At 36.7% G+C, this 13822-nt stretch overlaps 2 protein-coding genes across 2 annotated transcripts; one reads left to right on the plus strand and one right to left on the minus strand.

Moving 5' to 3' along the window:
• The first annotated feature begins 533 nt into the window (after positions 1-533).
• On the plus strand, positions 534-1830 carry LOC125240571. The gene is made up of 2 exons (XM_048148524.1): positions 534-1465; positions 1705-1830. Exons 1-2 carry the CDS (start codon positions 1238-1240, stop codon positions 1777-1779), a joined length of 303 nt encoding a protein of 100 aa, XP_048004481.1. The 5' UTR covers positions 534-1237; the 3' UTR covers positions 1780-1830.
• On the minus strand, positions 1662-13693 carry LOC125240567 (glutathione S-transferase 1-1). Its single transcript, XM_048148511.1, is given in 7 exon segments — positions 1662-2156; positions 4354-4385; positions 4388-4556; positions 5580-5646; positions 11177-11310; positions 11969-12113; positions 13543-13693. Coding segments are annotated over 6 exon segments (699 nt in total). The 5' UTR covers positions 12110-12113; positions 13543-13693; the 3' UTR covers positions 1662-2000.
• Between the last annotated feature and the right edge of the window lie 129 nt (positions 13694-13822).

Raw genomic sequence — 13822 nt, forward strand, 5'->3', positions numbered from 1 at the left:
CTTAGGTCAAGAAAGATAAAATTGATGATTAAATAAAATTTGGAATCATTAATACGCGATTTTTAATCAATTTGAAAAAGTAAAACACGTGGGTAACTAATACATTTATTACTACTTGTACCCAATGAAATGTCGAGTGTATGTACGGATGTTGCAATTTACTCGTACATTGAAGATAACAACATAACATATCGATTTATTGCGTTCACAAGGATACCTAGTACCTACTAATAATTATTTATCATTTAGCTGTCTCCGCTCACTTTAAACTTTGGTACAGGTTGCTCATTGTATACTCGTAGCTATCCACTATTATATTATTCAAGTCATGTCATCAGAACGTCACAATGTAAATTTTACATCAGATTTTTTAAGGTAAAGTGTGTTTTTTCCCCAATTAATGACGTAATAAGGACGGGAAAAATACGACAATACTTGTACAGTCAACAACACATCTGTGTATACAGACAAAGTGCCAAAAATATGTATACAGAACTTTATTACCTGTACACAATGGTGTGTATACATATTTTTGGCACTTTGTCTGTATACACAGATGTGTTGTTGACTGTACCAACAATTAAAGAGAGAAATTTTTGTGAATGTCCGAATGTCGGGTATTACATTTAATAGGTCTCCTAATCTCCTCAGTAAGGCTCATAATATGTGTTAGTTTGATAAGGTTTTTCTAATACTACATGGGTATTCTTTGTTATACGTCAAACAACTACCACTTAACAGACACTACTACATAATTACATAGTTAAATTTATTTTTACGCAGGTATTTATAGTACCTATTTAACTACTACATTATCTAAAAGACAAGATCGCAAAATTCGCAGGACGACTTATATGCTACGCTATGATACCGCATTAATTTCATCTACATAGGTATAGGGGCAGGGACACTTACCTGAGTCATCGACGTCATCATAACCTTGTAATGTAATGACAAACTAAAAAAAATCGCCCTGTTAAATCTGTTTACTAGGGCAATACCTTATCTACAATACTTAATGCGGGCACAGCTCCACTGCTTGATCTATTGAAACATCTAACTGCTTACCTCACTGATATAGAGACTATTATTGCTTGACTGTATCACAGAAATGCAGGGTTTGTACGCATGAGCTCACAAACGTGTCGTCACTTCACCCTGGCCGTATATCAGGCGTAAATAAAATATAAACGCTGCCCAACGCCCCGCAACATCAGTGTGTAAAATAACAGCAAACATGCATTGCATTTGGAAACTTGCTTTTGTCCTCTCCGTGCTTTACCTAGTTGAAAATAATGCAAGTTCTATAAGAATAGAAGACGTTTCTACTAAAGATGTTCCTGTGCCGAAAGATGACAAAAACTTGGAAGTAGAACCGGAGATTCCTGAGGTGCTGGAAGTAGACGCTGTAGCTAATAAGATAGAAGAGACTAGCACTCGACAATGTGTTGAAATCGGATCTTTCGTAAGTTCTTTCCTTTCCTATTCCCTGCGGATGTTTTTAGACAGTTGATGAATTTGTATGCTGTATTTTTACCTATTATCTTCTGTAGATTGCTTTTCTAAATAAAATTAACTTCATTTAGAAAAAATGTTACTCTTATCTGAAGATCCTGGACCCATCTCTTAACAGGTTGACATAAGTGAATAATACGATAATATTATCTTATACATAATCGCATATATATTCAATTTTATTTACAGTGCATCAACCACTCGGAATGTTGTTCTAACACCTGCCTGGGATACAGGAGACGATGCGTCTCCGGTTCCGGATAGCGCCGAAACTTCGAAATTTATTTAGTTGTGAAGTATCTACTTGAGAGAAAACACATTTACAATAATGGCACGATCGCAGACCAAATATTAAAAGCACCTACTTATTTAATGAGAAGGTATCTCAACACGGTTTATAGCCTGAACCTGAAGGAAGCAAAGCAAAGCTATTAAAATGTAAACGTGTGTTCTCTCGAGTTTACAATTTTATACTATAGTTAAATTTATTTCTTAGTTTTACGAATGGGGTGTATTGGATGGTTCATGTGACTCAAATCTGGGGGGTTGGCGGCGAAGTGCTGGATCTCCTTCATAGCATCTTCTGAGATCTTCCATAGCTCTGGATAGTCTTTTTTGAAGTCCTCGTACCACTGGCTGACCTGTAAACAATGTATAAATAAAACTTTACGTAAATAATGTAAAAATCTCTTTTTATCTTACCATAGAGACAATACTTAATACTTACATAAGTTGTACATAGGTACGACTTACGACACAAGTGCAAAAAAAAAACGGCCAAGTGCGAGTCGGACTCGCTCACCGAGGGTTCCATGTCCGTACAAACTTTTAATAGTTATAATCATGTTTCTCATGTAACTTTAAAGACTTGACTAGAAGTATAGGAATTCGCTAACTAATTTGCGCGACCTGTATAGTATGTTGGTGTTTCAGGGATAATTCTTCATGATGTTAACCGATTTTGACAGTTTTTACTTTATATGAAGGTACGAATTATGAAGGAAAATATGAAGGAAAATTTATAAATAAAAAAATACAAAACATTGGTGTTATGCTAAACATTACAGGAAAAAATCATGTCTGTATTTGGAAACTGTTTTTTTAATTAACAAAAAAACTTTTCAGATTTTAACTTTCTATTTACCCACCCTTGCGGACGTATATCGTTCTTGAAACGAATACGAGATTTTACGTTAAATATCTTCTTTCAAAGAAAATAAAAACTGCCGAAATCGGTTAACATTTTAAAGAATTATCCTTGAAAAACCAACATACTATACAGGTCGCGCAAATTAGTTATAACGAATCCACCCAGAGATGGCGCTGCAACACTCATAATTATCATTAGCACCTATTGTATAAGGTGAAGGACCCAATCATGGACAGTTTAAGATAAAATTTTGCCTGTTTTTAATATTTCACTGATACATGTAAAAATTTTACCGCTAAGCGTGTTAAAACTTGAATGTCCTATCCTTCTTTTACATTTCAAGCGTATTGCAGAATAGATACTGCTATTGGTTTCCTCATAGGTGTTTTTTTTCCAGTAATGGACGTCAGTTATCCAGTAATGGATCCCCCATTATGGACAGTGAAATAAGTTTAAAATTTAATTTTAAAGCCAACTGATACTCAATGAGTCAATTTTATACACCCCAAATACAATTAGTTAACGTTATTTTAACATAGGATTGTTTCTTGTAAATTTTGTTTTCGTAAATTGTTCCTTGTCCTAATAGTACTAATTTTAGATACTTATTTTTAAGTATTTGTGTTTTTTGTCCATAATGGCATCACCGTCCATTATAGGGTATTTTACATTAAGGTAACGGACCCAATCATGGACAGTTTAAGAAAAATTTTCGCCTCTTTTTGATATTTCACTCATAAATGTAAAAATTCTAACGCTAAGCGTGTTAAATCTTGAATGTCCAATCCTTCTTTTACATTTCAAGCGTATTGCAGTATGGATACTCCTATTGGTTTCTTCATAGTTAACAAATTAAAAATAGGTGTTTTTTCTCCAATTATGGACGGCAGTTCTCCAGTAATGGATCCCCCATTATGGACAGTGAAATAAGTTTAAAATTTTACTTTTAAAGCCAACTGATACTCAATGAGTCAATATTATATACCATAAATGCAATTAGTTTGAGTTATTTTAACATAGGATTGTTTCTTGTAAATTTTGGTTTTGTAAATTGTTCCTTGTCCATCATAGGAGGTAGGCAGTTTTTCGGTTCCAGTAATGGACACTCGCAAAATAACGCCATTTCTTTATGTCTTTGGAGCAACAAACTAGTATGTTTTATACCTTGTCTCATGCCTAATGCAGGAAGTAAAACGCATTCAAGTTTACACCGAGTATTATTTTTTTATTATTTTTTACATGAACTCAACTCTCTTAGCAACATTACTAAGGATTCGTCTTGATATTTTTTTCAGTAAACTGATGAATTTTATCTTGTCGCCAAATCCTTCAGAAATAACCGAATTAATTGAAACTTCAAAATGAAACAGCTCTACAACTCTAGTTTATGGTACATAGCCGTCAGTTTTTAGAAACTAATTTTAGATACTTATTTTTAAGGATTTGTGTTTTTTTGTCCATAATGGCATCACCGTCCATTATGGGGTATTTCACCTTATAGGTAAATTCTACCAGCCTAAGCTGGCTACTGCTGGCTAAGACATCAAGTAAAATTTGTATAAGTAAAATTACTTTGCACTCTTGTGGATAAAATGCAATTTTGCTGTATGTTTTCGAATAGCAAAGTAAGCCCGTTACCAGTTGGTGTGGTGAAAATATTATTCTTCAGTAAGAGAAATATGACAAACCTTTTCATATTTGGAGAAGTCAAAGCCAATAGCTCGAGGGTCATAGTGGAGTTGATGAGCTGGAAGTCGGCGATGGTGAGGTGGTCGGCGGCGGCGTGCGTGGTGCCGGCGCGGGAGAGGTACGTCTCGAACACGGCCAGCGCCATGTGCACTTTCTTCAGCCCGAGTGGAGTGCGTTCATAGTCGAAGAAAATTGGCGCCATCTGAAAATGAGACAAATATCCAATGTGTTATTTTAATATTTTGTTGTGGGACGCCACATGTGTAGACAGTGTAGACACCCTAGCCCCGTCTCATCTCCACGGCACATCTGTTAAGGTCGGCGCAGCGGCTGAAGCGGCCGAAAAATTAAAGAAAGCGAAATACAGGGGTCTTGGCGCCGAATACAATTTCGTACCATTTGGCGTTGAGACCCTTGGCCCGTGGGGTCCGAACGCCTTTTTAAATTTATTTAAGGAAATGTCGAAAAAACTGACAGAGGTTAGCGGTGACCGTAGGGCTGGCAGCTTCCTCGTCCAAAGAAACATGTATGTACCAGTGAACGAAAAAACCAACCATGAGTTCGTTGGTATGTACAATGCACTCGCAATGGCCCCGACGGAAGATCAGCGTTGGCCCTCCCAGGCTAACACCATGCTGAGTCGGGACCATTTCGTGGCAATTATTATGTATGTACCTATATTTTTGTGTTGTGTAAATAATTTCTGTTTTCACTTGTCACGAATAAATGATTTCTATTCTATTCTATTCTATTCAATGCTTATTTGAAATTAAAATTTGACAGTTGTTTGATTCCACCGCCACCGACTTCGCATAAAAGTACTCTAAGAGAGTACCTATAGTCAATATTTTAAGTACAGTATAAGTATAACATGTTCCTTTAGCAGTGCATGCGAATACGAAATGTCGAATATAATTTTTTCAGTACAGATGTTGTTTTTTTTACGCACTAGTGCGAGAAGTGGTTCATTATATGCTAGGTCGAAACTTCGTAGGGCCATCTGTACTGAAAAACGTCGTACGATACACGTGCGAAAAGGAAATTCGTAACTCGTGTCGATTTAAAACACTCCCTTCGGTCGTGTTTTAATTTATCGCCGCTCGTTTCGAACTTCCTTTTTTACGCACTTGTATCGTAATGTACTATTACGCCAGCTTAGCATACAATGGTGGGGATGGGGATGAATGAACTTCGTACGAGCTGTAGACAGTATGAATGGACTCACCGTGTACGCCGATATGTTCGCGTAGTAGGTGGAGAGGTTGAAGCATAGCCGGTGATTTACTACGGCCCTGAAATTAATACACATATTTATAAGTTTCATGCGAGCTGCGAGCACAGTATAATAAAATTAATAGTAGTAGTAGTAGTAGTAATAATACACTTTATTGTACAAAAATAAAAACACACATATAACAGGAAAAAAAAACACACACACATCATTTGTACAAAGGAAAACTGATCCCATTAGGGGATTAACCTTAGAGCAGTTAACGGAGAATTGAAGACGGTAGATTTTCGTAAGCTAAACCTATATATCCTACAAACGAATTATAGCAATATGTATAGAAATTATATCATATAAATATATACGTTATACATAAACATAATACAGTTTTATGACTACCCTACAAACATACACAAACTACATAACCGCAATTAATCTGAAAGCCATAACTTTTTTAAATTCGCTTTTAGCGATGCGACCAATTGACACCAATAATACCAATGATACGTGCCGCGAGTGTAGCGAGTGGTTTGAAAATGAGAATCATGAGCGTTGCAAGGGAAGCAAGAAGCTGGCTCGTGGTATAGTAGGTATAGCACTTAACTCGCTTTATAGGTACGGACTTATCACGCCCGCACCCGAACGTCCCGGACCAGGCAGGCAAGCATGGTCGCGCGAAAAATGATAAAACATCAGGCCGTCCCTATCACACTATTTGTAAGTGCGATAGGGATGACCTGATATTTTTTCATTTATAGCGCGACTAGGGTGTGCAAACCGGTTAACCGGTTAACCGAAAAACCGGTTAACCGAGACTTTTTGGCCTCTGTTAAAAACCGGTTTTTATAGTCTCTAACCGGTTAATAACCGAAACTGTATTTATTTCTCAAAATTTGGAAAATTAGGCATTAAAAGGTTCAAAAATACGTAATTATTTCATGTTTTGTAATAATAAAGATTTATTCATTACTTTTCATTGACAACATTATTATCTGTAATGATTTTATTTTAAAATTAGTCCCGAGTCTGCTCAGTTATACATTTTATACAATACAGTAGAGTCCGGTTAGTATAATACGGTTAGTATTTTACACAGAATCCGTCCGTCAAGTCCGGTTGCCACGACGAGCGACAAAGTTTTTAGTTTTACTAGTAAATTGAGGAAACAAAGCTACTTCCACCCGAGCACGGCCCCCTGTCTTGCCTACAACAAGTAGCAAGATTACATTGTGGCCATGTAACTTTTTGGAGTATTGCTTTTAAAATTTTAACAATTTGTTCGCCTCGGGTCTAATCTTATAAGCTAAATAGAACCCAATTTGTATTTTTCGATTGCGTATAATAGTTATTTGTTATACAAGGGGGCAAAGTTGTATTTTAACGCCGAGTGTGGAATTGAAAAACGAGCAAGTGAAAGGAATCCTGAACTTGCGAGTTATTTAACACACGAGAAGTAAAATACATTTGCACCCGAGTGTAACACAAAACTTTTCCCCTCACTATAAGCAAGGAAACTACAACTCAAAAAATGCGTTTATCACTGCTTTCAGTAGTTCCACAGGTGGTAAATCATCTTTATTACTAGATTCACCTACTTTTATCAATTTTAAAGCAGTTTATTTGACTTTATTCAAGGTCAAATTACTTTACCCACTAGTGGATAAAATGCGTTTTTACCCGCTGGTATTAAAGGACAAAACACGTGTTTCCGAGCTAGTGAGGGGAAAACTAGCTTTACTTACAAATGATGAGCAAGCACGCATACTAAAAAGGACTTTTCTAACTAAACAAGTCACAATAAAATAAGGTATTAATATTATGATAATAATACCCTGTGAATAAACCTATTGATTGAAATGTTTTAGTAATAGAGATGTAGATATTACTTTTAATTAAAAGAAATGAAATTCGTTTTGTACGACATCCGGTTAGTACGACGTAATATCAGCGGTCCCTTGAGCGTCGTTGTAACCGGAGTCTACCGTATATTTCAAACTATATTTTTTAAAAGAAAGGTAAAATGGAGATCTTGGTTTTCTTACATCAATTACTAGGGGCTCTGGGAGCTGTAGACCTTCGCGACATGCCTAGAAAACGCAAAACTGACGAATCACATTCAAACCACAGAAGCCTTTTTTAGCAATTTCCGCATTTACCAAATTTCCAAAAACTGGATTAAAATGATCTTCATCGTGCAAGTAATACCTGCTACGATATCATCAACATCAGAATTCTTAAAGGTAATGGTAATTATTGCGTAGTACGGCCATTTACTAAAAATCCTCAAAACCGGTTAATAACCGGTTAACCGGTTTTGAAGGAAAAGTCTCGGTTATTAACCGGTTTTTTAAGTTAACCGGTTTTTGCATACCCTAAGCGCGACCACGCTTATACGCCAGGATATGTCCTGGATAGATCTGGTGCTTGAGGCTAATTGAAATTAATCTGAAATGCACTTTTCGACGGTTGTAGGTGAAATACATTTAAAACTGTTAGAAGTGCTATTTTCTATTAAAGATGAATAACGACTTGACTTCAAAAGGTCTTGTGGGACTTGTGTGATCCTTTTAGTTTCACAATACATAACAAAAATTGTCCATACACAAAAGTAACAATGCCTTATAATATATACCAATGATTCATGAGGTCATACCGTCCCAGACCAGTTCCGCTCTAGAAACCAAGTCACATGATCATGATGAGCATGTAACTTGAGCAATGCCAATTTTGACGCTGGCGGTAACGACTCTACTTTAGCAATTTACGAGAATATGCTTTCTATAAACGGGTCTAATAAGTAAGTTTGTGATTTCTAGCGAACCATCGTAACCACAAATTACAATTTACCTGACTAATTGACAGTCATTTGACACCCAAACAGAAACCAATTAGTGGTCAACAGTCACGTTGTTCAAAAAACCCAAACCACATTTGCCTATTAAGTAGTTTAAATTCATTATTGTTGGCCGTAAATATTGGAAGATGGCTTTATTGGATTGAGTTCATGTCTAATTGTTGTGTGTTCGTATTTTAATGTACCTAAAGTACCTACGGCTATACATGAGGATGTGTTTGTTAATAAGTAATAACCTTTAGAATGCCTTCGTTCCAACCTAAATTGAGAGCTGAATTTAGCTTTACTTAATAACCATCTATCAGCATCGAGCCGCATTTTTAGGGTTCCGTAGTCAACTAGGAACCCTTAGTTTCGCCATGTCTGTCTGTCCGTCCGTCCGTCCGCGGATAATCTCAGTAACCGTTAGCACTAGAAAGCTGAAATTTGGTACCAATATGTATATCAGTCACGCCAACAAAGTGCAAAAATAAAAAATGGAAAAAAATGTTTTATTAGGGTACCCCCCCCTACATGTAAAGTGGGGACTAACTTTTTTTTTTCATTTCAACCCCGACGTGTGATATATTGTTGGATAGGTATTTAAAAATGAATAAGGGTTTACTAAAATCGTTTTTTGATAATATTAATATTTTCGGAAATAATCGCTCCTAGAGTAAGAAAGTGGCCCGAGAAATCATTGAGCATCGGAAAGCGGAAAGCATGCGTACGCATCTTTATACTTTGAGCGCGCTTTCTCAAATTCTCATACACAAAATGCGGCTAGATGCTGATAGATTGTGACTTCATCCTAAAAGTTATTCACTGCCGATGCCAGGAACAGGCACAGAGTGTACACAACAGAATTAAACAAAAATTAACTCGCTGTCACTTTTGTGACGACAATTTGACCACATTTCCAACTTTCGCGCCCAGCTCAAGTGGCTCCCTATTCGTCTCCGACGTAATTCTCATAATTTAGCTCTTCTCTATAACATTCTTTTCAACCCCTCTACTCCTTCCTATCTTAAAGAGCGTTTTAATTTACAATGACTCCTTCACGTTTCGAGCGGTTCTGCTGTGGAACGGCCTGCCGTTAGAGATTAGGTGTGCAAAATCACTTGAAAGCTTCAAAACTTTACTGAAGAATCATTACTCATCTCTGCCTTAATTTGCTGCTGTGTATGTTATGTTATGTATGTATGTATGTGTATGTATTAATACTTATATGTGTATGTTTGTGTATATGATATTTTATTTTTATTTATTTATTTTTATATTTTATTTTTAATATTGGTGTATATAATTATTTAACTTAGTGTAAGTGTAATTTTCCTATTCCTTTAATTATTTCTTGCACTACCATTTTCAAAATGTCTATTCTTCATTTCCTGCTACCCTAAGGTTGTTTGGTAGAGATCGCTTACAGCGATAAGACCGCCTGTTGCTACCTATATGTTTAATGTCTGCTATTTGTAATCTGTTATCCTTGTGGTGCAATAAAGAATATTTACTTACTTACTTACTTACTTTAGCATAAAATCTGTCTAAAAATGTACTTTATTCACATTCTGAATTTTCATAGAAATTTCATGCTTAATTTATCGTCACAAAACTGGCAGTGAGTTAATTTTTGTTAACAACTTACGCTAATTGGGGTGTCCCAAATTCTAAAAATGCCCAGATGCACTTCTGTAATGGTCTAACATTGTCATAATTTTCAGAGTTTAAGGCACTGGTCCTACCAAAAGCGAGTAAGCTATGAGCTATCGGCTATAAAAACGAACAAAACATAGTCGATCCCGTGTAAATAAAAGAGACGCGGTGATATCGCGGGCGAGTTATAGCTCGTAGCCGAGCTATGAACTACAAATCGCTCGCTCTCTCTTTTATTTACACAGGAGCGACTATATTTTATTCGTTTTTATAGCCAATAGCTCATAATTATCTTACTCGCTTTTGATGGGTCCCAGTGCCTAAAGTCTAACAACCGAATATAAAAATCATAGATGTACCAAGATGTACCTATAATATTAAATATAGTATTTTTTTCTACTCGTCGACTGTATAATATGTCAATTAGGAAACCACAGACTAAACTATAAGTGCTAACTTTTCAGTGTTGGGTACTCGATGGCAGCTCCAACTCAATTATAATAATCTCATTATAGTTGACTTTAGTTAACTATAATAATTTCAAAAATAGAACTTCATACAATTTCTATACTAATTTGCGATACCTGGCAAATTTTTCTGCATCTGAAACACATTTTATTTATCTGTCGCGTTATCAGCCAATCAGAGACGGTTATTACAAACAATTGGTTGCTAGGTAATTCGATGTTGATACAACGGTGAACGACGCTATTAGCATTAATTTTAACTTGCATGAATGATGATATTTCCGTCCATTGGTGATGAAGATGATGACTCGTAGAAAAAGTATTGTATACAATAGTGATATAATTAAGCTTTTCACTCTCGTACCGTACTATTAAACCACTCAGCAAAGCTTCGTGGCCTAAACATGGTACTCGACTGAAAAGCTTTGTATTATACCATCACGATTGTATAAAATACTATTATGCTCTGAGGTAAAAATAGAGTCGCAATTATAATACAAATCGTAATAATGTAAATCGCAATAGGTCCCGAGATCCTGTATTTAAAGCGAGTAATACTTTCAGAAATGCAAGAAAGTGCATTTTGAGAATAAATTCGATTGATAATATGCAATACTCAGTTTTGTCTAATGATTTACCTTATCTGTGGATCCAGGGGGTAAAGTGGGGTGCCTGGCTGGTACTTATCGCAGATGTACTGCAGGATAGCGTTGCTCTCGCTGAGGAAGAAACCGTCGTCGTCCATGACCGGGATCTCCTTTTGTGGATTCATCTGAAAATTTATATTGAAATATTACGTTTTTAAGGGAATACATTTTAGTCAACTCGTCACAGGTAAAGTAGGTGATCATTCTGGGTATGCTTATCTCTCTTCGTTATACTAGACGAGCTTCCCGTTACCATATTTACGTCAATATTCTTGAAATCCTTAAAATCAAGGGTGAACAGGCATCTTCGGGCGAGCTCACTTCATCGAAGGCCACGTCTTTGCCTTCGGCTAGTCTGTGGTCAAGAGTAAGCTCATGCATGATAAAAAAATTACTTTTCTAGAAGTGAAGATAATCGATAGCGACGCCATACGAAACGACGAACAACTTCCATTGACTTATATTTCTGCATCACCATCCATCATCACCACATCAGATTATCATCATTAGAATGATTACCATGAGATGGCCGTACGCTTTGCTAGTTGCTACTATTAACGGGCTCCTATTACAAACCCTACCAAGTGTGCCAATATGTTGGTGTTGGAGCACAAAATAAATGTCACATATATTATGTCGTTGGTGCACAATTGGACACTTTCGCTCATCAATCGACATTACATTACATTAAACGGGCCACGGACCTAGCTGTAGCTTTACATCCAAAAATCTTTACATTCAGCCATCAAACTTATAACGCCTCATGCCCATAACCCCACTTACCAGCGCATATTCCTCTGTCATGTGTTCTCCCTTGCCGAAGTCAACATCAATCTGCTGGAAGGGTATCTCCAGTAGGGCCAGAGCCTGCCGCACTGACAGCGACGGCGGCCCATCCGACACCACATAGAGCTTCAGAACCATCCTCCTATAATTATAGAAAAGTCTCGTTTTTAGAGTTACTTCTAATCTACCTCTTAATTAATAGGTACCACAGGGTCCACCCACAGGCATCTATTCTTCGACCAATTCTTAGTTTCATTCAGTAGTAGGTATAGGTTTACGGATCTACAGGGGAGCAATTCGACACGGCCAATTAGACGTTTCACGTTGACTCTCCGTTGATAGTGGATTGAATCAACGGTTCCCGAATACGTACAACTTGTCAGTGACTTTCAGGCAGCATTGACGCTAGGGCTGCGGCAATGTACCAGATTGATTGGAGAAAAAACACCTCGTTTTAATTTGTTAACTATGAGGAAACCAATAGCAGTATCTATTCTGCAATACGCTTGAAATGTAAAAGAAGGATAGGACATTCAAGTTTTAACACGCTTAGCGGTAGAATATTTACATGTACTCGTAACAGTGAAATATAAAAAAATTAAAAATTCTTAAACTGTCCATGATTGGGTCCGTCACCGTACCGTAAGTACGTACATTACTAACGGCAATTACGGTACCTAACGGTAGTTTACTTGTTTTGTATTGTAGGTACAGTCAGCAGCCAAGAAAGTGGTTTACCACTTTTCGACTCTATTTCAAACATATAAGGTCGAAAAGTGGTAAGTAAACCACTTTTTTGGCTGACTGTACCATACTAATTAGTCTAATTACATTATAAGCATACCTATATTTCAACAATATTATGTTACTTGGTTTAGTGTATTGTCTACTTATCGAAATTTTTGTAAGTATTATCTTGTACTAATATGTATTCTGTAGTTTTATTATTTACGTAGATACATATTAGTTATGTTATGTAGGTACATTACATACTCATTTATGACTAGAAAGCTGACGAACAGGCTATGAAACTCGTATAAAATGTGTATATGTATTTTGTAATGAAATTAAATTCCACCTGTTGGTTTCATGCTCACCGCGGGTAATGACTCAGTTTACAATTACGATATGAATGATCAACACAAGGCACGTACTGCGAGGCGGCATTAACGGATCACCCGACTCAAGGCCCTTGGATTTTCCTAATTCCTTGTACATAATAAACTCAAATAACTTCCGTGTTAATCACGACGTGCTTCTCAGACTCGACCGTTTAAACAACATTAACCACTTTAAGTACCTATGAACACAAAGAAAGCAAAACCGATGGATAAACGGCTAACGATGGATATACTTATAGCGAAAATTATACGGAAATTTACGCGATATAAAACACAATTGAAGTGCTTTCAGTGGGCGTAATGTAACCAGATCGAGCATGGCCAATAGCAGAACTATTTTGTAATTAAAATTCCTCTCAGTTATACACAGATTGCAGAAGCAGGAAACAATGAATTAGCATAGCGATATGTGAGGTTAGATGTTAGAGGCAATATTCCAGTGATACTAACCCTGATTCACTTGTTTCTAATTACAACACCGCTGCGCTACGTCTTTATCAAATGAGATAAAAACCTGAACTACGGCTGAGCGGTAGTGCGGCTTGCATAAGATACCTATAATGGGCGAGGCAGCCGGGCCGGCAGGCTCCTTTCACCGCACAACGTTATGTTGTGTTCAAAATTATTAATCACGCATTTGACGATGACGTAGGTTATACTAGGTACACAACCAATTTTCTACTACGCACGCTTCACTTGCCGAGTTGTGCGGTGACTAATCTGTCGCTAT

This window comes from Leguminivora glycinivorella, chromosome 2 (genome assembly GCF_023078275.1).
Source record: "Leguminivora glycinivorella isolate SPB_JAAS2020 chromosome 2, LegGlyc_1.1, whole genome shotgun sequence".
NCBI classification, from domain to species: Eukaryota; Metazoa; Arthropoda; class Insecta; order Lepidoptera; family Tortricidae; genus Leguminivora; species Leguminivora glycinivorella.